This window comes from Dipodomys spectabilis, unplaced genomic scaffold (assembly GCF_019054845.1).
Source record: "Dipodomys spectabilis isolate Male_0828 unplaced genomic scaffold, ASM1905484v1 ptg000234l, whole genome shotgun sequence".
NCBI lineage: Eukaryota > Metazoa > Chordata > Mammalia > Rodentia > Heteromyidae > Dipodomys > Dipodomys spectabilis.
The window spans coordinates 1,746,413-1,772,300 of NW_024870911.1; the positions used below are offsets into that span (position 1 = coordinate 1,746,413).

General features: G+C 36.6%; 1 protein-coding gene across 2 annotated transcripts in view; it reads right to left on the reverse strand.

Annotated features, from left to right (window-relative positions):
• The window catches only part of Syt1 (synaptotagmin 1), a 194,753-nt gene extending 172,457 nt beyond the window's left edge, over positions 1-22,296 (reverse strand). For both annotated transcript variants that reach the window (XM_042698979.1, XM_042698978.1), the window contains exon 1: positions 22,131-22,296. In XM_042698979.1, coding sequence (XP_042554913.1) covers positions 22,131-22,296 — 166 coding nt within the window. The remainder of the gene's footprint in view (positions 1-22,130) is intronic.
• Positions 22,297-25,888: the final 3,592 nt, after the last annotated feature.

The following is a 25,888-nucleotide window of genomic DNA, read 5'->3' on the forward strand; positions in this document are numbered from 1 at the left end:
TGTGACAGTTGAGCCACAGTGCATGGTGCAGTTTTCTAATAAGCACACATTGGGGAAAACCCCCCTCCTCCCACCCCGGGCCCAAGGTTAAAGTGCTCTAGCCGTCATTTTATTTATTCTTACACGACTGAATGTAGACCTAAGCACAAACAACCGATGAAGTCTCTGGCTTGCCTGGCCTCTCCATGCTTTTTACCTTTGTCAAGTGGCATTTTCTTCTCTAGAGAGGTGACCGGAAGGGTTATGGTCAGAGATGGGAGAATTATCTCAGCAAATGTGTAACGGGTACTTAAAGCTGCTTTTTGCTGAAAATCACTTACTCCTTATTTGGGTTCATGAATTAATTAAAACAGTGGAAAAGCGTCTGCAGCTTCTGTTTTAGCTAAGCCGTGTTGCTGTAGTCAGCTTGCAATCTTGGAGTACAGAAAGGACAAGACTTACAGATCATATGTTTACCCGTAGGTAAAGAAAGGAAATACCAGAGATTCCCAGAGCCCCTTTCTGAGCAAGGACTAAAATAGTGATCAACCAAGCCACATTCTGACCAGGACTATTTCATCATTATGTCATCCCTCTTCTTCTAGTTCTTTGTGTATCTAAAGCTAAATCTCATGCTTGTACCACAAAAGATGGCTGGAGACAGCATAGCTGCCTGTGCACGTAATAAGTAAGCCTTTCTATGCCCTCCATCATGTCTCTTTATTTTGCTTGTGGGGGTGAGTAGCTGGACTTGACATGTGCAGTCCTCAAACTCCAGATTCATCAGTTCTTAAGGGCACAGACAATTCTCATAACACTGTTTATTGTATTTATTCTCTAGGTCTGTTGTAAGAAATTACCACAAAATAAGTGGCTTACAACCACAGAAATGTAGGCTCTAGATGGTGTCAAGGCTAGATGTCTGAAATCAAGGCAATGGCAGGCTTGCATTTTTCTCTGAAGGCTCAAAGGGAGAATCAGTTCCATTCTTTTCTCTGAAGTTGGGTTCCGTGGCTAATCAGTGCAGACCTCCCATCTCTGTTCCATTGCAACATGACCCTCCCTGTTTGTCTTGGTCTCTGTGTCTCTACTCTTAAAGACACTGGACATATTGGATTAAAAGGCCAGTTTAATTAGATCTCAAACTTAATATGATCTTGACTCTGCTTAATTAGATCTTCAAAGACCCTATTTTCAAAGCTCACTTCCACACAGTTGCAAAGGCTTAAGTTGCCTCTTTCTGAGGACACAATTCAAACTTCGACACCTTTGAATTAAAAAACAAAGATATGCCTAACTTCCAAAGTAGATGGGTAACATTTGTCTCTTAACCAACACCACTAATTTGCTATGTAGACATACTCTATGTTTCCTGAAATTCCATGAAATTTTATGTTTGGGGAAACATTTAAAAGTTGTCAAAATTCATGTTAAGCAAATGTCTTTTTCTGAAAGATTTTTTCTACTTTTTCTTTTTAAATATATTTTCATAGTCAATAGGTGGAAAGTCTTTGTAAGCATGAGGGATATACAGTATATAAGACTGTGGTAAATCAAGATAAGTTTTAGTTGTTTCTTGGATGTAGTTATAGCTCAGCATAGAAATGTTTTATTGTTTAGTTTTTAGGTCTGAGTTCACGACTAGAACTAAATACCTGATAGTTTTCCTCCTTGGCTAGCACTCTACCAACAGAGCCATGCCTCCAACTCCTGAAATGTTTTTTTCATTCTCAAGTTGATTTATTTTTTAATTTTTCATTATTATTTTAAGTAGGTGTACAAAGAAGTTGCCATTTGACAAAGCACTTTATGAATACAATACATCTTGATCAATGTTATGCAGATGAAAATTTTCTTTTAAAAGTAGTTTTTCTCTGCAGATTATGATTAATGTTTATGTTATTTGGATTTAAAATAGTTTTAAATATTTATCTGAACCTAAATATATTAGAACTTTAGCTAGAGGAAAGAAGAGGATCATAAAGTTTGAAATGCTTATAGAATATAAAGTGTGTTAATTTAAAACATCATTTTTGGTATTTACTTCTTGTGTTTATATCACTTTTGGTGTTATTTCTTTACTGAGTTTTTATTATTACTCTACATTTTTAAATTTCACAGATAATTTCCTTACAAAGACAAGTGTCAAGATCATGTAAAATACAATCATTTTATTTATTGTTTTTCATTTTAAATACCAAAAAATTATAAAAGTTAACTTCTAATAAGCAAAATGATTCCAAACTCACTAGCTCCTAATTCCAACTCCTGTATTAGAGATAAAACTCAGAACATATTCATTACTTCAAATACAAGTTTGGAATTGGAACAGTATCTTCAATCTGAAATCTATGTTTTCCAATCTTAGAAACAGATCTTCTGGAATGTATGAATGTGAGCTAATTATCAGCACCAAATATAACCTTTGCAGGCTTTGCTAGACTGGGAGTAATTAATAGTAAATTGACATGGCTTCCAGGCTCTTTTCAACATTTCTTGGACTTCAAAGAATCTTCACTGGAACCTCCACAACATGCTGCTGCTAGTGCCTGAAACACCATCCAACAAAAGAAGAGGACAAAATGATGTTTTCCAGTTTAAATTCTGTTCACTTTGTACAAAGTTAAAAAGCACATTGTGCAAATTGACACTAATTAGAACAAAGGAAGTCTATCACCTTTTCTTAAGTGAAATTTGTGTGATCTCTCCACTTGCTCTTTTTTCCCTCTCTCCATGTAAGCAGAATTCTAAGATGGCTTCCAACACACCATCTTTCCTCATGAACTTGTGCAACCTCCTCCCATTGAGTATTTGAAAGACCTGGAACTATAATGGGTATGCTATGTGGCAAAGGGGAAGGAGCTTTCCTAATAGGACGTCCTGACCCAGGTTGTGTTTCAATTTATCACCTGTATGGTGGCTGGGGTGATTCTTGAGGTGATAGAGACAAGGTCCTGCTGGCCTTGATGAAGCCAACTGTCACACTGTTGTGAACTGACCATGGAATGAACGCCATGAGTATCTGAAGGCTCAGTCCTACAACTGCAAGGAACTGGATTCAGCCAGAAAATTCTGAAAGAACCTGGAAAAACAGACTTGCTCTTCTGAAGTCCAGTGGATACTTGACTACCTGGTGGGACCCCTGACAGATGATCCAGTTAAATTACATCTGGATTCTTAACTTACATAAATTGTGAAATAATGAAATGTGTCCTGTGTTAGTCTACCACATTTATGGTATTGGGCATGTTTTCATGTACTAAATTTATGGTATAATACATGTAGCAATAAAAAATAAATACATTTCTCTCCACATACATATGTTCATAACAGCCTTTTTAGTTCAACAGTTTTTTCAGCGTTTAGTTTACAGGAGCAACATAGGAAAGGAATGTCTATCTTTGCCTCCAAAGACTTTAGGATAATCAGGAAGAATAAGACAGATAGCTAGATCATACAATGAACTTGGCAAGAGCCCTAAGTATAAGGGCCATAGAGAATCAAGGACATGGAGCCTCTGATCAAGGAAGAAAAAGACTATAAGCATGTTGGTGTGTGGCAGCCATACTTAGTAGTTAGAACAATTTAGAAACCTGAATGATTTAGAGACAGTTTCTTACATTCATGTTGTCATGAACTGTCATCACCATTTATGACACATGTTCACAAGCAGCTTCTGTTTAAAAAAAAATGAGGCATTAGTGGTGGTCTCTGTGGTGGCATTAGGGGTGGCTCTGTGGTGGCATTTGGAAGTATCCAGGAAGTTCAGCTTTGTGTATGTTGAAGGTAATTTCTTTTCCTCCATCTCTTTTCTATTCACTACTTAACCAGTTTTCAGCTATACAGTGTGTGGCGTCTGATTCTGTTTATTCTCTTATTGGAGGGAGGGGCAACAGTTTAAACTCACATTTTCTCACTTGACATCCTGACATTTGACTTCTGACTTCAGATCTTAATGAAGTAAAACTTTCCAAGGTCACTAAAGATTTCTAAATACATCAAACATTTCTCCGGCATAATCTCCTACTATCTGTTAGCAGCATTTTCCATACTTGAATACTTGTATCACTAATTATTTGTTCTCACCACCACAGATGTAAAAAAAAAAAAATAAGTTGGATCACATTCCATTCACGAAAGCCCAGAAGCTTATGATTTGTAGAATAAAACCTGCCCTGCTCAGCAAAGTATCAAAAATTAGGGATTCCATTATTTTTTTCTGTATCACATAATGTATTTCTTCAATGCGATTAACCCCTAATGGCCTCACTGTTTACTAGGATGTTCTGTAATGGCACTCACATTCTTTCTTATGGAATGACTTTGTATCAGTTAAAATCTTACTCTAGCTCAAGCGACAGATCAAAGGTCACTTCTTTCCAAACTTCTCATCTGCATTAGTTTTCCCTTCCTTCACATCTCTTTATTTGTACCTCTCAAGCACATACTTCAGGGATTCTATATTAAAATGTAAACTTGTTCAACCACTTTGGAAAGTAATATGGAGGTTCCTCAAGAGACTCCACATAGAGCTCCTCTGTGACCGAGCAATCCCACTTTTGGGCATTTACCCGAATGATCACAAACAAGATCATATTAAAGCTACCAGCAAAACTATGTATATTGCAGCATTAGTTACCATAGCTAAGATATGGAACCAACCCAGATGCCCCTCAGTAGATGAATGGATCAAGAAAATGTGGTATACATGCACAATGAAATTCTATGCCTCCATCAGAAAGAATGACATCGCCCCATTTGTTAGGAAATGGAAAGGCTTGGAAAAAATATTAAGTGAAGTAAGCCAGGCCCAAAGAAACATAAGTTCCATGGTTTCCCTTATTTGCAATAACTGGTATATGTCTGAGACAAACAGAAAAGGTCAGATAAGGTGATGGTAAGCGAAATGAACCCCAAGATAAGGACACAGGTGGTTTTTCTTTCTTCCTGTTGTTTCTAATGTATTTATAAGGTACCATGTGATTTTTTGAGGCTTTGTATGTCCCTCCCCATGGTATAACCCCTGTTTTCACTGTTTTTGATGTTGGTATATTTTAGGGAGGGGAAGAGAAGAAACAAATTGTTTAACTAAGGATACAGGTGGACCCATTGCAACAATGAGATGTACAAGATGCTATGTCAAAAAACGAACTTTACCATTTGGGGGGGGGGGGAGTGTAGTTGTGGAGATGGGAGGAAAGGAATAGTAGGGGGAAAAACAAAGGAGGAGGCAACAATGCTTGATAAGAAATGTACTCATTACCTTGCTCATGTAATTGTAACCCCTCTGTACAGTATTTTCACAATTAAAAAAAAACTTATTTAAAAAATGTAACTTGCTTTATATAGTTGAAACTCTTGCTTTATATATTTGAGACTCTTATATATTTATTTGAGACTCTTTATTTCCTTAGGAAATTGATATCCTAAATCTATATCTGCCAGAGCTGCTATAAGTAATAACTGGTCAGATGATAGTTCATTATGAGAATGAGAGCCCTGGGAGAATGTTAGTTATGTTGACAATATCTGTTGCTTCTCCCCCGGTAGCCTGAATGCATGCTGTATTCTTTCTCAAGCAACATTTTCAACAAATTTTCTTTTTAATTAAAATTGACTACTGTATCTCAGAAACTCTTTACTTAGCTCCTGGGATAGTCCACTGCTCTTTGCCTTTACCCAGGACTCCCTGAACAGCTCATTTAGCTTTTCATTAGTCTCACAACTGATTCATATGTTTGAGATTTAAGATATTATTATTCATACTCTTCTCATTTTATGTGCTCTTACTAATGACAAGTGGCCACTAATACAACCTAAACTCACATATTTGCCCCCCGAATCTGTTTGTCATCCCTCACTGTCTCCTACTCTTCCCATGTTTGACACAGAATAATCCTGGAAGTTGGTTACTCAGCTTCTCGGGATTACTTTCCACTTATTCTTTCCTTCACACCTTTAGACTGGGTTGCAATGCCTGTCAGCAGTGCATTCACAGAGTCTGTCACGTCTGTACTTTCCTTTTCCTAGCAATTTAGGCTTTCATTATCTCTCCCAAATGTACCTTCAACTGCCTTGTTCCTGCCTGTCCCTATCTCCAGATTCTCCCCTTGCAATCTTCCCTACCCACACAGTGCTGCCAGATTGCTGTTCTCCAAACAGACTATAATTATGTTACTTCTATGTTTATCTTGAATGGTACTGGCACCTCTTTAACTATTAAATAAGTCTAAACTTCCTAGCTTGATATTGATGGTCCTTCCTTAGCTAATTCTCAATTAGCCTTTGATGACCTTTCTATACCTCTCTCTCTCTCTCTCTCTCTCTCTGTCTGTCTGTCTCTGTCTCTGTCTCTGTCTCTCTCTCTCTTGCTGGTTGTGGGGCCTGAACTCTGGGCCTGGGTGCTGTCCCTCAGCTCTTCAGCTCAAGGCTAGCGCTCTACCACTTGAGCCACAGCTCCACTTCTGGCTTTTTCTGTTTATGTAGTGCTGAGGAATCGAACCCAGGACTTCATGCATGCAAGGCAAGCACTCTACCACTGAGCCACCTTCCCAGCCCTTCTACAAATCTCTTAATTTTCAGCATGGATCATAGTTTTAGTTGCTATTGTTCCCAGGAGATTTGACTTCTCCTATTACATCACAAGAATCATGACTTATTCGATTTTGTACCCACTACCAAGACAGTCAGCCATACCACTCACATTAACCACTTTTTTGTAAGGCAGATAGCAAGCAGTCTAAAGTAGGAATGAATGGGTTAAACTCTGAAGTTATCTTCCAAGAACTAAAATTTAATAAGGAAGCAATGACCACAATACCAGTACTTCATAGAGAAAATTAGATTATATGACTAGTATGATATTCTGTAGGGGCATATATAGAACCAGTATTTTATGATAGAGATCTTGGATATATTGAGATGGGGCAATATCATTTCACATATGAACACACCCTGGACCAAGAAAAGAAAATAGGAAATCAAAGCCAAGGACTAGTGTGGTTTGCGCGGAGCATTAGGTACATAAAAGAATAGCAAAAAAAAAAAAAAAAAAAGATAAGAAAGGTAGGTTGAACTAAACTATAGAGGGGCTTGAGTACCAAATAAAGGACTTTAACAATTTAGCTAATAGGGAGTTATTAAAGTCTTCTGAATAAGAGGCTCATGCATTCTAAGCTGGTCCCCATAAGGAATGGATTGCTCATGAGTGAAAAGAGTTGTAGGTGAACCTCTTAAGAGAGAATAGTAATTATAATACAGATGAGACTGAATAGGAATGGTAGCAGTAGACATGTAGAATGGAGAGAGAATAGAGAATGGTGTACTAGGAGTTCTCATTCTTTCTGATGGAGGCATAGAATTCCAATATATATGTATATACCACATATTCTTGATCCATTCATCTACTGAGGGGCATCTGGGTTGGTTCCATATCTTAGCTATGGTAAATAATGCTGCAATAAACATAGTTGTGCTGGTAGCTTTAGTATGGTCTAGTTTGTGATCATTTGGGCAAATGTCTAAAAGTGGGATTGCTGGGTCATAGGGGAGCTCTATGTGGAGTCTTTTGAGGAACCTCCATACTGCTTTCCAAAGGGGTTGAACAAGTTTACACTCCCACCAACTGTGAAGTAAGGTTCCCTTCTGTCCACATCCCCTCCAGCATCTGCTGTTATTAGAGTTCTTGATTATAGCCATTCTAACTGGGGTGAGGTGGAATCTCAATGTTGTTTTGATTTGCATTTCTTTTATGACTAGAGAAGCTTCTCTTTAAATCTTTAGCCCACTTATTTATTGGGCAGTTGTTTCTTTGAGGATTTGTTGTTGGGGGATTTAATTTTTTGAGTTCCAGGTATATTTTAGATATGAGACCCTTGTCCATTGTATGGCTAGTGAAGATCTTCTCACAATCCGTGGGCTTTCTATTGATCTTGCTAGCTATGTCCTGTGCCCTGCAGAAGCTCTGCAGCTTCATCCAGTCCCATTTGTCCAACCTTTCTTTGATTTGTTGTGTTTCTGGGTCTCTATTCAGAAAATTTCGGCCTGAGCCAAGGAGACCTATTCTGTCCTGTAATATTTTCAGGGTGTCTGCTTTGACTCCGAGGTCTTTCATCCATTTGGAGTTGATTCTGTTGCAGGGTGATATATGAGGATCTAGCTTTAGTTTTCTACAAGTATTTAACCAATTTTGCCAGCACCATTTACTCAAGAGGCTGTCTTTCTTCCATTCTATTTTTTTTAGCTCCCTTATCAAAGATTAGATGGCTATAGGTCTGCAGGTTCATTTCTGAGTCTTCAGTTCTATTTCATTGGTCCTGAGGTCTCTTCTTGTGCCAGTACCAAGCTGTTTTGATTGCTATGGCTTTGTAGTAGAGTTTGAAATTTGGTATTGATATTCCTCTAACACTGTTCTTCCTGTTAAGGATCATTTTTGCTATTCGGGGTCTTTTATTGTTCCATATGAATTTTTGGATTGCTTCTTCTATTTCATTAAGAATGAGGTTGGAATATTGATAGGTATCACATTAAGTTTGTAGATAGCCTTGGGAAGTATTGCCATTTTTAAAGATGTTGATCCTGCTAATCCAGGATCATGAGAGGTTTTTTCCATTTCCTAAATTCTGCTTTGATTTCCTTTTTCAGGTTTTTAATGTTTTCATTGTAGTGGTCTTTCACTTCTTTAGTTAATTCCTAGGTATTTTTTTTTTTTGTGGGGTTATTACAAAAGGAGTTGCTTTCCTGATTTCAGCTGCACTCTTCTCATTGTTGGCATACAGAAAAGTCATTGATTTTTGAGGGTTAATTTTATGTCCTGCTACCTTGCCAAAGTTTCAAATCACCTTGAGTAATTAAGTAAAGTAAGCCAGGCCCAAGGAAATATAGGCCTCATGCTTTCCCTTATTTGCAATAACTAGTATATGTCTGAGACAAGCAGAAAAGGTCAAAAGCTATGTACATATGACCATATAAAATGATGTTAAGGGAAAAGAACCCCAAGATAGGGACACAAGTGGTTTTTTCTTTCTTGCTATTGTTTCTAAGATATTTATAATGTGCCATGTGATTTTTTTTTGTTGCTTTGTATGTTTCTCCCCCATGGTATAACCTCTGTTTTCACTGTATTTGATGTTGGTCTAATTTTGGGAGGGGAAGGGAAAAAACAAAATGTTTAAATATGGATACATTGTAACAATGAGATGTACAAGACACTATGTTGAAAAATGAACTTTACTATTTGGGGGGGGTATAGCTGTGGAGGTGGGAGGGAAGGGATGGCAGGGGAAAAACATAGGAGGAGGCAACAATGTTTGATAGGAAATGTACTCATTACCTTGCTCATGTAACTGTAACCCCTCTCCACAGTATTTTTACAATAAAAACTTATTAAAAATTAATGTAAGAAAGACTAAACTTCTGTCTCAAGACTAAACTTCTGTCTCAAAAAACTAAAAAGAATAAAAAGAAAGGGAATAAGAAGGAACAATGGAAGGAAGGAAGGAAGGAAGGGAGGGAGGGAGAGAGGGAGGAAGGAAGGAATGACGGTAGGATGGAAGGAATAAAGGATGGAAAGAAAGGATGGCAGGAAGGAAGGAATAAAGGAAGGAAGGAAAGGATGGCAGCCAAGGAGGAGAGTTTTACTAAGGGTACATGGCACAGGCTGCCTGTACCTATAGATTCAGTCTATCCAAATGGCCAAGTCAAGTAATCCACATAGAGGCAAAGTGCCTCAGTCACTCCTGTGGAATGGACCAGGAAGCTGCTGATATGATTTCCTATAATTGAAGCACTGGTGAAATCATCATGCAGTGTTCAACTTTTAGAAAGGTTATTAAACTCAAACCCTTGTGGAAGTACCTGGCTTTCAATCAGCAGCAGTGGTGTTATAGCTTAAGACTACTTAATGCAAAATAGCAACACAGATTCACCACTGATGAGGACTTGGAAGACAGCCAGTTAAATCACACTAGAGCCACATTATCAGATCTGGAAAAGAAAGGTGGATGGATGACAGCCACCCTGGAAAGGTGAGGTGGCAGGGAGCAGTTCCAATCAGCGTGGGCAGGAGATGGCAGGCAAGGCCCTGTGAAAGCGCCACTTCAAATGACATCTGCTCTTGTGGTGCTATCTGCAGCAGCAGTAGCTGAAAGACTCAAATGCTGTGCTTTGTGTGCCTGATAGGGTGAGACAGAGAAACCCACGCTGGGTCTCTGCACATAGCTATTCACAAAAGCAAAACAACACAAGCATCCATTACAGGAAAAGCCATGGTAAACAGCATTCCCAGCTATGTCTTGAATTTTCTCATTGGAATTACAGGTATCCAAGCTGTATTATAAAGCAGTTGTAGAAAATGAGCTTATCGTGTTTCCTGGGTATTCAAACACAATATATTATTATTATTATTTAAAATAAAGAATAAAACTAGTAGTGCATCTCAAATCTCCACTTGAATAAAATGCTTGTGGGGAGAAGTCTTTACTCAGAAGGCTAGTTTGGTGGCCATGCACATCTAGACTTGGAATCGGACGGGGCTGCCACCAGCCTCAAGAGACTGAAGCAACCAAAGTACATGTTGAGGTAGCACAGACAAAAGAAAGAAAGAAAACAGAATTGAAGGTAACATCACCGAAGGCTGAGAAAAAGGGAAAATAAAAGGAAAGGGTGAGCAAAGGAAAAGATGGGCTATAAAGGTTCAAGTGGTCAAGGGCAAAGCAAAATGCTTCTGGGCAGTAGTAGTCTGCCTTTGCTCCAGCTTAAGATCAATTGTCATCTTGATTACTATGCCTCTCAGCCTGTTCCAGTAAGCTTCTTTAGAATTATTCTTCTTGATAACTCAATATAATCATTAGGCACTTTTGAGCTAAAGGAGAATCATAATTCTGTCTACGGTGAGCCAGATTTGTGCTGGAACTGGAGATACAGAGATGGAGAAAAGCAATTTCTGGATTCAAGTACATTGTCTAACACATAGAAGTCAAAAAACAAAGGATCAAAAAGCTCAAAGCCATGTACATATGGCCATATAAGATGATGCTAAGTGAAATGAACCCCAAGATATGCACACAAGAGGTCTGTCTTTATTGTTATTGTTTTAAATGTGCTTTTATTTGTTGTTGGTGTTTCCTTTGTGTGTTATTTCCCCTATGGCATATCTTCTGTTGTCACTGTACTTGATTTTGGTACCCTGCATCTTGTATATACATATGTCTAATCTGGGGAGGGGAAGGAGAATAACAAAACGCTGAAACAAGGACACAGGATGACCCATTGCAACAAAGGTACACACAGGACAGTATCAGGACAGTATACTGGAAATGAGGGGAGGAGGGGGAGGAGTCTGGGAGGTGGGGGAGGTAAGGGATAGAGGAACAACAACAGGAAGGGAAGAGGACAATGATTGAGACAAATAATGTACTCATTGCCTTACTCATGTAACTGTAACCCCTCCACAGCATCTTTAAAACAAAAAAGCACAAAGTAAAAATTAGCAGCATGCGCATATATGTTCCTGAGGAAGAATTGCTGATTAATAATAGATTAGGGGTTGGTAGCCAGGGGCTGGGAACAGGAGTGGACTTCAGAGGGTAAGGAGAACTAGTTCAGAAAGACAAGCAGTGGCAAACTAGGAATCGGAGGCAGAGAAGACAGCGGGAAGATCTGGAAGCATGAAACAGCATGAGTAACAAAGTCTTTAACCCTCAGACCTGTCCTGCTGGAGCAGGGTGTGAGCCTGTGTATGTGGTGGTGGTGATGGGGCAGCCAGAGACAAGGTCGGAGAATATGCAAATGCTACCTTGAATCATCACATAAAAAATCGGTTGCAAGATGGTTTAATTTAGAAGTCCTTCTGGCTGAGAAGTTTTGAGTTTTTAATGCTATTGGGGCTCAGATCCCATTAAGACGGTGCTCTGGCTTAATCTCTTAGCCTAGCATATACAGTCTGTTACATATAAACATGCTATGTAAGTGGGCAGTGGAAACTTAAGCATTTTGAATATAGCGAATATTATATTCCAAAATTATTATTTTACATGGAGATTGAATGATTTGCCCAAAGCCACAAATTAATATTGGTGGAGTCTGGATTTGAACCCAGCAAGCCAACTCCATCGCTCTCACTATAAACCACCTCACTTCACACACTCTCACCTGAGCAAACCATCTTTCCCGGACCTAGATTAGTTTATTGGGGCAGATAGTCTCTGAGTGATTAGCATAGGATTCTAGACTAAGGGCCACAGAATTTTCAGTTCCCAAAATATACCAGTTTATAGAGGGTAAAGATTATGACAAATGTTTTTAATCTACTGTGATAGTTCATGCGTTTTAAAGAACTGGTCTAAGTCATTATGAATAAGTTACATTAATGGAATTTTACTTTCAAGATATTAAATAATATGACTAATTGAGATCTGGGCTCTTTAGTTTCTGGACAGGTATATACTACTTTTAGAAAATGGCATCAGCCACATATATTAGTCATACTTATCAACCAAATATATTTTTTGTCTTTTGTAATCTATAATTGTGTCTCCTCCTTTCCACCCTCTCTCCCTCCCTCCTTCCCTTCTTTTTCCTCTCTCTGTTTCTCTCTCTCTCCCTTCCTTCCTTCCTTTCTTTCTTTCTTTCTTTTTCTTTCTTTCTTTCTTTCTTCCTTTCTTTCTTTCTTTCTTTCTCTCTCTCTCTCTCCTTCCTTCCTTCCTTCCTTGCTTTCCTCCCTCACCCTCCCTCCCACCCTCCCTCCCTCCTTCCCTTCCACCCTCCCTTCCTTCCTTTCTTTTTATGTTCTTTCTTCTATTCTTTGTTATTTAAACTTTTGTAAATGTGAAAACAAAGAATTCAAATGGCATCAAAAGTTTTTAGGGCAGGAGTTTCAATGAAGTGTTGTTTGGTGAGGAAATTTTTAACGGGAACCATGCTGTATTAATAGTGACTTCAAAGTCATCTAAGACAGATGGAGGAGGCATGTGGAAACAGAAGATACAGTTTAAATCCCTGTAACATAGCCCTTTATTCCATTCTACCACACAGAAATCAAAGAAAAACAAAACCAAGTGATCAAAATATAATGGGAAATGACATGATTTCCCCCTAGTGACTGATCCTAAATTCCTTATCCAGTTTAGTAGGAGCTGGTGCCAAACTGACAGTCCAGCAATAAAAATTCACATGATCCTTAGAATGAAGAGAAAACACCAGTCTCTTGGTGTCTCATTGCATGGCTTTCTTTCTAGATTTGCCTTGGTAGTCAAGCTTTGCTTAGAGACAATGTAGCCTGTGGCTTTGCAATGTAACTGTTGCACAGAGCAATTTGAAAGGCTATCTGTGTATTTGTAAAATATTTCAGCAAAGTAATCCTTGAAGTATTTTGAATATAGGCCTAAGGTATTTATTCATGTCTCTTATTTTCCTCAGATGTGCCTACTTAATAACTTTGAGATGCTAATAGAAGGTTGCTAAATAAGGTTTGGAAATTTAGCTGCAATCTTAATTTACTTGGTAGCTTTACGTGCTTACTGTTTCTCCCTAATATCCATGCTTTGGAGCTTTATGATGTCCCCCACCACTAGTTCATTTTGAAGGACTGAATTTTTTTGGGGGGGATTTTCTGCCTAATGAGATTCCTAGAGGGAAACTGCAAAGGACATTTATGAACAACTTTCTTGAAATGCAACATGAGTAGCAAGTAGTTTTGTTAAGTTTCTACCTCAATCCCAGGATGTTGATAGAATTATATTGCACACTTGTGTACATTGCTCCATTTTATAGCAAATATTTTATATTCTCATTTCTTTCCTAGGATATAAACAACAAAAAACCTAGATATATTATTTTTTAAAGGGTAATAACGTGTGCTAACTATATAAAAGAGAGATAAGAGGGCTAATGTATAATAAAATAATTTGTGTTTTAGCACACAAGTGCGTAAGTACAACGGTTCTGGAAAGTATATAAAAGAATCATATGTAACTTCTAAAAAAGATGTTTGCATTTAGAGGTCAATCATAAGACTTTTTTTTAAACAAAGAAAATCAAAGATGTAGCTGGAAGGCAGTGGCTTATGCCTGTAATCCTACCTACTCAGGAGGCTGAGATCTGAGGATCATGGTTCAAAGCCAGCCTGGGCAGGAAAGTCCATGAGACTCTTATCTCTAATAAAACACCAGAAAATAGGCAGTGGCACTGTGGCTCAAGTGGTAGAGCACTAGCCTTGAGCTGAAAAGCTGAGGGGCAGTGTCTATGACATTCTGCCATAGACATTAAAAAATGTACTATTAAAACACACACAATACTTACATGTGCACATGTATTTTCTTCTACATTTTGAATAGAGATTATATGAAAATGAAAAATTGCATATGATAAAATAAACAAATGAAATATGTGTGTTGAGTAGAAGAATAAATTACATTCCTCACCTCTCTATCTGCCCCAAATAGTTTCCTCAGCATTGTACTGATGGAATCACTCAATACTGCAAATACTTGCTTGAGAATAACACATCAGAATTACAGGTGGTTTTTTTTTCAGATAATTCTGTTTAGTAGAGATTAACAGTGATTAATTTAATTTACTATATTAGCCAGTTTCCTAAAGTATAAAATGGAGTCAGCAATTAATTTAATTTACTATATTAGCCAGTTTCCTAAAGTATAAAAATGGAGTCAGCAGATGGTAGCTGAGGTGGACTCCTATGTGAAGAGGTTCACTTATATAATGCCATAAAAATCTAACCACTGATACATGGGTCATAATAGTTATAAACTTGAAATCTATCTTAGTAAGGGAGGGCAATAGAAGAAATGCAGAAACAAAATGAATAACCACTGACTTTTCAAATTAGCTAATGCAATGAGAAGTTGAATTGTAGGAGGTGGTGTGTTTTAGGTATTCAACCATTTAAAACAGAGATTAGAAGATGAATGCTAGTGAGCAAGGTCTCTGGAGAGACACACAAAATACTGATAGTTTCCAGTATTGATCGAGGAAAGCTGGTGATTTGTAGCCTCTGTGACATTCCTTTAAGACTTAATCATAACACAGGTCATGTTTCCTGACCACACCTTGCACCTCCAATCTGTATCACATGTCATTTATCAGTCATGATAAGTGCTCAATAAACAATATAATTTTTCACATGCTATGATTAATTTCGTGACTTTAATGTTATCTTCAGGACATTGACATGTCATAACCCCATCTTCCTTCTGCAACCAAATAAGGGATATTACTTGACTGTATATACCTTATTGATAAGTATTTGCTTGTTTTATATTTGAGCAACCATATAACTGTTAGTTTTTTAGTTTCAGTAGCTGTTGGGGGTAAGGGCAAACACTGATGTACCTACTGATACTTTGTTTGTTTGATTTACAATTAATCAGTGAAAAATGACAGATATAGAATGTCAACTTGAGAGCTGAGGTAAGGTCAAGGGAAGAAAGCTTTAGTGCATGAAGGAAGAAAACTTGTATTCCATTAAGCACTTATTATGGGCTTGATTTTGTTGAATACTTTCTGATACATGAACTATGAGCACATCTGTCTGCTATAGGAAAGGAGGGAAGGAAGGGATAAGGAAGGGATTAGGAGAATTCATCTTCCCCACAAGAAGATATCACAGGAATGGGCTTAAAGAATGCAATGTATATGTATTTGGCTGCAAAGTTTCTGGAATCTTCTCAATTTGAGTGGCTGACTTAAGCAGGGTTTTCTTTAATAGGCATAGAATCCTGATAATATGGCAGCTTGAGTTTAACAACAGCTACTGTTTAAAGAATGCTTACTCTGTCAGACAGGTGGTAAGCATTTTATATCACTGGTGCTTTGATTTAACAATCCTATGATGAGAGAATTATTTAATCATTAATTTTAGAGAGAAAGGAATTGATATAGGAAAGGATTTAATTAATGTGCCCCAAGTAACATAGCTACTATGAAATAGTGGTAGAATTTGAGTTCATTCAGTTTGCCTTTAGAGCTTATGTTTTTAATTCCTTATGAAACTTTTTACCTGAAAACATTTCTGTATGAATTATCCAACTGCTCTTCCTGTGGACTGAGAGTCAGGGTTAGGTTATTTGGCTTTCTGCTGTGCTTAAGGAAAGGTACATACTACTTCAAGAAGCTCATGAATATCAAAACCTTAATCATAGCTATTTGGATGACAAGAGTTCATGCTTTACAAACCAACCATAGCTCTAGTCTTATTAAAATCAAAGTTGCAAAATAAAGAAACATTCTGAGAAACCTTGTCTGCTTCATTTAGATAACAGTGTGCTGCTTGAATTGAAAGATAAAAATGCTCAGTCGCTACCGTTTCCTTTTCCTTTCTTTAAAATGTTAAGCCCTGTGGTGTTCTGGATGATATCATCAGGCAATTTGGTTTGAATATGTTCCAGGCTGGACTGTGCAGATTACCTCACTAATGACATGCACATTCTTTGCCATTGTGACACCTCTCTTCTTACAAGTGGGAATTTCAAGTGACAGATTAAAGCTGTTTGCTATCAATTTTGCAAAAATACACATCTGCTAGATAGCCAAGATTTAGTTCAGAGACTGAAATCGATTAATATTCTAATTTGTTACCTGTCATTAGCGTCACACTGTATTATGCCAAGTCAAAAGTGATAACCTTTCCATAACATGTGCTCCTAAAATAATTTGGTTTTACTGGTATCTTTTATTTTTTCTGAGTGTTGCTTCCCATGGGGAAAACAAATCCCAATAGAAATTTCCATTACACAGGCAGTAAACACCATGATAGATTAAAACAAAAGCATAAAATATGTACTGTTATCTATTTTAATAAAACTGCATGGCTATCTTTATGATACAATTTGTTCCTGCACTTATTTATCATACCATTTTTATGACTTTAGATATTTTACTTGTTTCTGTCAAGGTGAGGACTACCAGGTCCTCTAGGACTCTTAGGTTTTTGGAGAAAAGCAAACTTACTGATTATCTGGTCTGATTTCAGGACCCAATAAAGTGGTGTAGGAATGGAGCAATGGATTGGCCACAGTAAACAAGAGAAAGTTTCACATGCAATTTTCCTAGCTGTGTTTTTTCCTACTGATGAACAGAAAGGAAATAAAGCAATGACTGACTGTTAGAGAAAAAGACTAAAAGAGAGAGGAGTGGTAAAGACAGAAACATTTCGTTTTCTGAAATGGGAATCACACAGTGAATGATGCCTTCCTTTAGTGTGTGAAATTTGAAATTTATGCTGTAATAGTATAATTTGTCAACAATTTAAGGCTTTAAGTTTTTTTTTTTTCTGGTCCTGGTGCTTGAACTTAGGGCCTGGGCACTTTCCTTGAGCCTTTCTGTGTTCAAGGCTAGTGCTCTATCACTTGAGCCACAAATCCACTTCAGCTTTTTCTAAGTAGTTTATTGGAGATAAAAGTCTCACAGGCTTTCCTGCTTGGGCTAGCTTTGAACCATGATCCTTAGATCTCAGCCTCTTGAGTAGCTAGGATTATAGGCGTGAGCCACCAGCACCAAGCTAGGCTTCAAAGTTTAAGAGGAGTACATTGTAAAGTACTCCAATGCACATTAAATTGACTTTCATAAATCATCTACTCGTCAAATACATATTGAGTGCCTTCTATGTACCAGGCAGGTTCCATTAAGGATGGAACTGGCATAAAACACATCTAAACTATTACCTAATAGAACCCACATTATCTGGCGGAAAATAAAGAATTTAAAGTCAACGAATCACATATATGGTGGTGCTCTGTAATATAATGAGAAATAAAAAGGTTGGGCACATAAAATGCTGGTAAAGATGGGCCAAGATAAAGGAGTTGGATTTTAAATAGTATGGTTGTCATTGACAAAGACTAAAGGAGACAATTGATGAGTCAGTCTCATAGTTGTGAGTATTTCAGTCCTTGTCATATGTCCCGCATTGTTGGCCATCCCAGAGAAGGAGATGACATTAAAGACAAGGCAGGATGTGTATTGGATTTGGTGTTATTCATTGCTTTTCATTTCATACTTCTCTTTCAAAAACATTTTGATATAATAGTTTAAATTCAGAGTGTATACTCATAACATAGACATCTGGTATCTCCTTGGTTGTTGTAACCTCAAAACTATATTAAAAATCTCAGGACTCATTATTAATCTATTAGATCAGCAATAGAATGAAGAAGTTGACTGAGATTTTGTGTTTGTTAGCCTAAGGCTTGATATATTGGACCATCTCCATTTTTTCTCTCTTATGAGAATGGGAATTACAACTGTGCTATGAGGACAGCTCAGATAAATTTGATAATGGTGGATGGACAAATGAAAAAATTTCTAACCACATAGGCCTATGAAGTTGATGCCTCATGTTTTTCATTTAGATTCCTAGTGTCCTTATAGAATTATTTTCTTGTAAATTTTATCAATCTATCATTTGGATTACTGAAAAATCTTGCTTTATCTTTTGCCTTTTCTCCCACTAAACACCATTCAATTTGGTAGTAAGGATGATCTTTAAAACATTCAAGTAGATAAGGGAACACATCTGCTAAAAAATACTCCCATTGGCATTTTATTTCACTGGGTAAAAGTCCATGTTCTTCTGAACAGCTTATTAAACCCCATATGACAGGGCTTCTGCTACATACAAATTCATCCTCTATCATGATCCATCCTTTCATTGTGTTCACATCACACTTCTCTCTCTCTCTCTCTCTTTCTCTCTCTGCATATATAGATATTACAGATATATATTTGTCTTAGGACCTTTATCCTATTTGTCAGACTTTGTGATACCTCCTCATTCTCATTCTCAAGTCTTTTAATGAAGGAAGGAAACCAGTCCTGAAAATCCAATACATAACAATTCTTCACCTTTTGCCCCTTTCCCTGGCCCATGTACCAGCCACTGTCTTCAGTTACCCCAGAGCCACACCAGATGTGGTAGGTCCCAGGCTTCTGAGAGTATTACCTTTGCCACCATTTCTAGGGGCTTCTGGTGATGTAATACAAGCCACAGGACTTCAGTACCTTGGTGGCTACATCTACCATGCATCTACCATGTTACCATCACATCTGTTACCATCAGCCTCAAGTTTCTGAATGTTCTCTGCCAACCACAGGAATTCTGGAATTCTGTTACACACCAGCACTGCATCTGTGACATAGAACTTTGCCAGAAAACTAGCCTGTGAGGATGGAGATAAGGCATCATCCACCTCAAACATACAGTGACAGATGCACTACCACAGGATTGAGAACAACCCGTGAAACACCGCATTGTCACAGCTACGTTCTATTACACAACTTGAAAAAAAGCATTATCAATTTCTTCCCAAAGTCTTCAAAAAATCAGAGGTGAGAATTCTTCTGGACTCATCATCTTGGTAACAAAAGCAAACACAGATGCTACCAAGAAAGACCAATATCCCTGACCAACAAAGATGTGCAAATGCTCAACACAACACCAACAAACTGAATTTAGCAGTGCATATAAAGACCATTCACAGTGATAACTTGGTGTTAAGCCCAGTGAGGTGACAATAGTCTCACTTACGTAAACTAATAAATGTGATATGGTAACAAAAGAAGAACAAAAAATAAGATGGTTTCAACAGATGGAGAAAAGGCATTTGGCAAAACAGAACATTACTGAATTATTAAAAATATCTATCAACAACAAAATTCATACTTGTGACAAACCCAAAACTAATATTCTATCCAACAAGGAAGATTTAAGAATATTTCTTCTATGGCCAGAAGGCAAGGATGCTTATTCTGTGTCAATTTTATTCAGTATAGTATTGGGGGTTCAAACTAGAGTAATTTGGCAGTAAGAGAAATAAAAAACATCCAGAATATGTTAAACTGTTCTTTGTTTAGATATTATATGATCACATACATAGTCCTAAAGACTCCACTAGAAAAAATTTTGGTATTACCAATCAAACCAATGAAATAATATTAGGCCATAGAAAAGATTCTGTGATTTTCTACAACATGGAAAAACTTACAGGACATTATATTAAGCAAATAAATCATGCACAGAAAGAAAATCCTGCATGATCTCATTTGCATGTGGAATCCAAAATTGTTAATCTCTTAGGCACAAGGAGTGGAATGGTGTAATTTACCTGTACAGGTCTGAGGAAATATTGATTAGTAATATTGTGTTACAGTTAGACAAAAGTAAGTTCTGCTCAATGTTGCACGAGAAGGTGTTGATAGATGAGAGTAATTGTTTTATGCTTTAGAAAACTAGAAGGAAGGATTTTAAACATGTTTACCAGGAATAAATGACAAATGCTTTAGGAGCTAGATACGTTCAACATGGAGTTAAATACCACTCAATAGATACATATGCCAACATACTACCTGGTACTTCATTCATATGCATAGTTTTTATTGTTAGATGATGGTGAATATATAAACTTGATTTAATAAGAAAATGAAGATGATCTCATAAAAAAGGATGTAAATTAGTGGTTACTTGCAGCTAGGAAGTGGAGGGGGAGGTTGGGGTAATGTTCACAGGATATAAAATTTCAGTTAGGAAGAGGAATCTCAAGAGATCTATTGTACGACATGGTGACTATAGTTAATAATGTATTAGTGACTATAGGTATCAGTTACTATAGTATTATAGTGATTCCTTTGATAGTAGTGTATTGTAATCTTGAGAAATGCTAAGGAGTGAATGATAGATGTTTTCAGCACAACCATAACTGTGTAAGGTGAAGTTTATGTTATTTCGTTATATTTAGTCATTATAGTCCACACACATACACACACATACACACACAAACACACACACACATATATATAAGTGTGTGTGTATATATATACATACATATTTAAAAATGCAATGTTGTAAACTTAAGAAAATTTTATTTGTTGATGTGAAAGATAAAAACGAAGAAAATTAAGAGCCACTGATTAGACTCAATTCACAAATGAACATAGAGGTTTTTTTGCATTTCTTGATGATAACAAAAAATTTCATTGCCCCATTTGTTAAGAAATGGAAAGACTTGGAAAAAATCATATTAAGTGAAGTAAGCCAAGTCCAAAGAAACATAGGTCCTATGGGTTCCCTTATTTGCAATAACTAGTATATTTCTGGGCCAAGCAGAAAAAGTCAAAAGCTATGTACATATGACCTGATAAGATGATGTTAAGAGAAATGAACCCCAAGATAGGAACACAGTGGTTTTTTTCTTTCTTGCTATTGTTCCTAATGTATTTATAATGGACCACGTGAGTTTTGTGTTTCTTTGTATGTTCCTCCCCCATGGTATAACCCCTGTTTTCACTGTATTTGATGTTGGTGCCCTGCATCTTGTATATACACTTCTCTAACTTGGAGAGGAGAAGGGAAAAAAATGCTTAAATAGGGATACAGGTTGACCCATTGTGACAATGAGATGTACAAGACACTATGTTGAAAAACGAACTTTACAATTTAGGCAGGGGAAGAGGGGAAAGGGGTGAGGGGAGAGTGTAGTTGAGAGGTGGGAAGGAAGAGATGGTAGGGGAAAAACAAAGTAGGAGGCAACAATGCTTGATAGGAAAGGTACTCATTACCTTGCTCATGTAACTGTAACCCCTCTGTACAGTATTTTTGCTAAAAAATGTATTTAAAAAAATTAAAAGTTGGGCCAAAGATTTTAAAATAAAAGATTTTAAAATTAAAGAAAATGAAACCTGAAATAATGGGAAAGCAAACATGATCAGTAGTTTAGGAATAGCCTTACAGTAGAAGAGTTTTATCCATATAAATCCAAATCATGTACAATGCAACCTATGAACACCAATGTTCTTGAGAGAAGCAATATATACCTATAGCAAGCACAAAATAGAGCTATTTTATGAATTGCATTGCCATTTATAAAACATATTTAAAGACAGTAATAAGACTATTCCAAGGGATGACGTTGATCAAAATGAATTGTACTCACAAACTGACACGTTGAATTGAAATTCCTCTGTACAACTTAATATCATTTAAACAAACCAAAAGAAGATTGTTCTAGTACTGAGATTATTCCATTTTACTACTGGAATATGATCATAAAGATAGAATGTCAGAGAGTTATTTTTTTTTAATGGATAAAGTGATTTTCAGCACTATGTATTTTTTCACTCAAGTGAGAACAGAGGCTACTCACGTGGAATTTTATGCAACTCATTCATAAACTTCTCCTTCAGCTTAGAAAAAGCATCCTCTTTTCCTTCTCCAGGACTGGCTGGCTCTGTGGCATTACTCTGAAGAACAGTTGCAGCAGTGGTAACTGGCGGGGCTGCCAGTGCCTCATGATGACTCTCGCTTACCATCTTAGGTTCAGATGAATCTGTAAGGGGAGGGAGACGGAGAACAACAGTTCAACAGGGCTCACCCGACCCCCACATCAAAGCTATAGCGGAGATGAGAAAGCATCAGCGGTTACACCTGCTTGCTGGGTAAATAGTCGATCATTAGCATATTACTTTATGTTGGGTTCATGAAATATTTATGGACCATGGTGAGTGGAGAGTTCTTTCCCAGAAGGTAAAGCCTGCTGTAGTTACTGAATAGCATTTTCTCCTAACAATGCTATGTAATCTGTCAAGTCTATTAGTTATTTATACAGGCCAATTTTTGCTGTATAGATTTAACTTCTAACCCATAGTTTACTGAAATGTGTAGGAAACAGTTGCTGGCAAAATATATGCTCTAGATGTAAACATCTTATATTTTGTAAAAGGAAATAAACAGAGAAGGTACTTACAATAGGAACCATTGATAAATGATAACATACATTAAAAATGTCTGTGGCTTTTTAAATGTTTTAAAATACTATTATTATAACTCTGATAGTCTATTATGAACACTATCCACAAATTGGTCCTTGAATTTCATTTACTGATGGCATGTTTTTGTCCTAGTCTTTTATCTTTTTTTGTTGACATTTACTGTAGACAATACTCTGATCAATAATTCACTTGTTTTTCCAGGTGATTGTTTTTTTTTTTAAGGTCACTGTAAATGTGATTCACTATATATATATCAAGATACTGAGGATAAAATAAATCTTGGCTATGAAATTATTTTAATTTATCTGACCTCATAATATAATCGAATTATTTTATTAAATTAATTCATTAAATTATTTTAAGCATTTACCTCTAAACTGAAAAAGTAAAATAAATTCTAAGGTAGTCAATAGAAACACCTTGGCCTGGAGTCCAGAAGACATTTGTTCTGGTCTCCTTCCCTAGATCAATGGACTTTGACAGGGCATTTGACCTCTTTAATTATTCACTTTCTGAAACAGGAAGGACAGAGACCTTCCCCTTCCTAGACTTTTTTCTTAGTCTAGCATGTGTGAAATGCTATCTAAATAGAAGCAAGGTATTCTTGAGAAGGAGAAATACACTCAGATCTACAATCTCAAATTATTTTTGACTTTATCATTTTGCCATTTGACTTAAGTTTTCAGGAGGTATTAAAAGCAAAATTTTTGGATTTTCTGGAAGGAGATCATGGCTGAGGTAAATATTCATACACAAAAATTAACTGATTATATAATTAACTAGTTCTCTCTTTTAACCCTTCAACTTTACATAAAATTTACCACGTCCATGTTTCTTTCTGCTAATCAAACTGAATAATACTATTTATATATTATTAAACAATTAAATCACTAAGATAAGTATTTATAACTTTGAATCTATAACTTTGTTCAGTAAATAAAAACACAGTCATTTTACTAACAGGAAACAGATTGCTTAATTTTATAGATATAATCATTTTAGTAGAATTGTAGCATGTTGACTTACATTAAAAATATTACTGGGGCTGGGAAGGTGGCTCAGTGGTAGAGCGCTTGCCTTGCATGCCTGAGGCCCTGGGTTTGATTACTCAGCACCACAAACGCAAAAAGAAAAAAAGTCGGAAGTGGCACTGTGGCTCAAGTAGTAGAATGCTAGCCTTGAGCTGAAGAGCTGAGGTACAGCGCCAGGCCCAGAGTTCAGGTCCCACAACTGGAACCCGCCCCCCCCCCCCAAAAAAAAATATTACTGGATAGAAAAGTTCGTTCTTAAAGTTCATTTCAAATGTTAGGAACAATAAGTTCCAAAGGAAAAAATGAAAATCTCCCTCTTTAGTACCAAGAAAAATACAGGAAAGTTTATTTATCCTATCAAAAACTAAAAATTGAAATAAGAATGAAATAAGAGATGTTTTTATAAATTCGGCGACATTTAGATAATGAAGTTGAGAGTATTCCTATTATAAGATTTCTAATAAAGAGTAAATCTCTAATGTAAAATTGAATATGACAATATTTATAATGATTTCTAATATTAGACATTCCAGAGAATGTCTAACATACATACTCCCTAATTATCATAATCTATTATTAAACTTATAGATAAGTATCTCCAAATGTTCAAACATATGGGAATGGTAGGTAAAAATGCACCTTATGAAACATTATAGAGAGTCCAAGTTTTATAAAGAAATCTTTTGCATAAAAGAAAGTTAAAAGACATTTAAAAACGTTAACATTGAGTAGAATATTCATTTCTGCCGTATGTTTACATTCTAAATAGATTACAAACTTAGATTATTTTAAAGTACAAAAAGAAGAAAACAGACCTTCACATCTGTTTAGCTAGTAGAAAAACAAGATCTTGCAAAATAGGTTTAATTTCCTAATGTCAGATTAAAACCATACTTTGAAACATAACTAAAAAATGAATTCTCAAGAGTAAGTAGCTCGGCTATGTATTTTAACACACATGTTTACAAAACCACCAGTTAAAAATACAATGTAGAAAATATATTGTGGTATCATAAAGGTTAATACTTTTGTTGTATCAATTGAGAATATTCAGGATTTTTGTTGCCATGACAACTTGCATTTGTCTCCTTATATTTATTCTTCTTAGTGGACTTTAATTATGTCGAGATCTACAAATTGATATAGATTTTCTTAGATTATATAGTGAGATATTCTACGATACTGCATAAACATGATTAATTCTAGAGAAAGTGCTATTTCTACCATTACTAACTAGTATTTTGGAATAGTAGCATGTAAAATTAAAGAGCAAACAGGAGGTAGAAGAAATATTAGGAAATATTACTATGAAAATGTAATCTAATACACAAAAGTCCCACACTGAAAGCAAATTTTGGAGTACTTATCAAAAAGTCTGGAAGGCATTATAGGATGTGTTAGGGCAGAATGTAGTAATCTTAATAAAAATCAAAGATTTTCTAAAATCAAAGATTTTATTCCTTTCCCTATCTACCATAGTCTAGGCCTTACCTAGATGTTGGTGTATCCCTCAAATCCCATCTCCATTCCTTCCCTTTCGAGAAGGAAGTCTATAGCTTCTATTACCAAGTTTCTGGAAGAGCTGCCTACTCATAGTTCATAGCACAGAAGTCCATCCAAAGAAAGTTGCCCTCGGCTAAGAGGATCTGTCCAGCCTTAGGTTAAACGTCCTTCTTCAGGACATCTCTCATTCCATGGCTGGATGCTGTGTGAAGGTTCAGCTTGGGTCTCAGTTTAGTTCATCTCTAAAGGATGCTGCAGCATTAGCTAAAGCTCATTGCAACTGCATTTCAGGGCAGGAAGCATCTGCCTTTGCCCACACTGTCTTCCTTCAGTCCTTCACATAGAAAGATTCCCTACTCAACTAGCTCCGATTCAGAGAGGGTTCTATCATACCTACTCCGAAAGAATTCTGGGAGAATACGAACCACTCTCACTTTCCTGTAAATTCTTTCTGTGCCCAAACACCCATAGGCAGCAAATGAAGTCTACTAGCATTCAAAATCTCCCACAAGTTTGCAGATGTTTGAATGTCAGGCTCAAGGTGAACCTTCTCTGAGGTTCAAACAGATACATTCTCCTGAGAGAAGTAATAGGGAAGC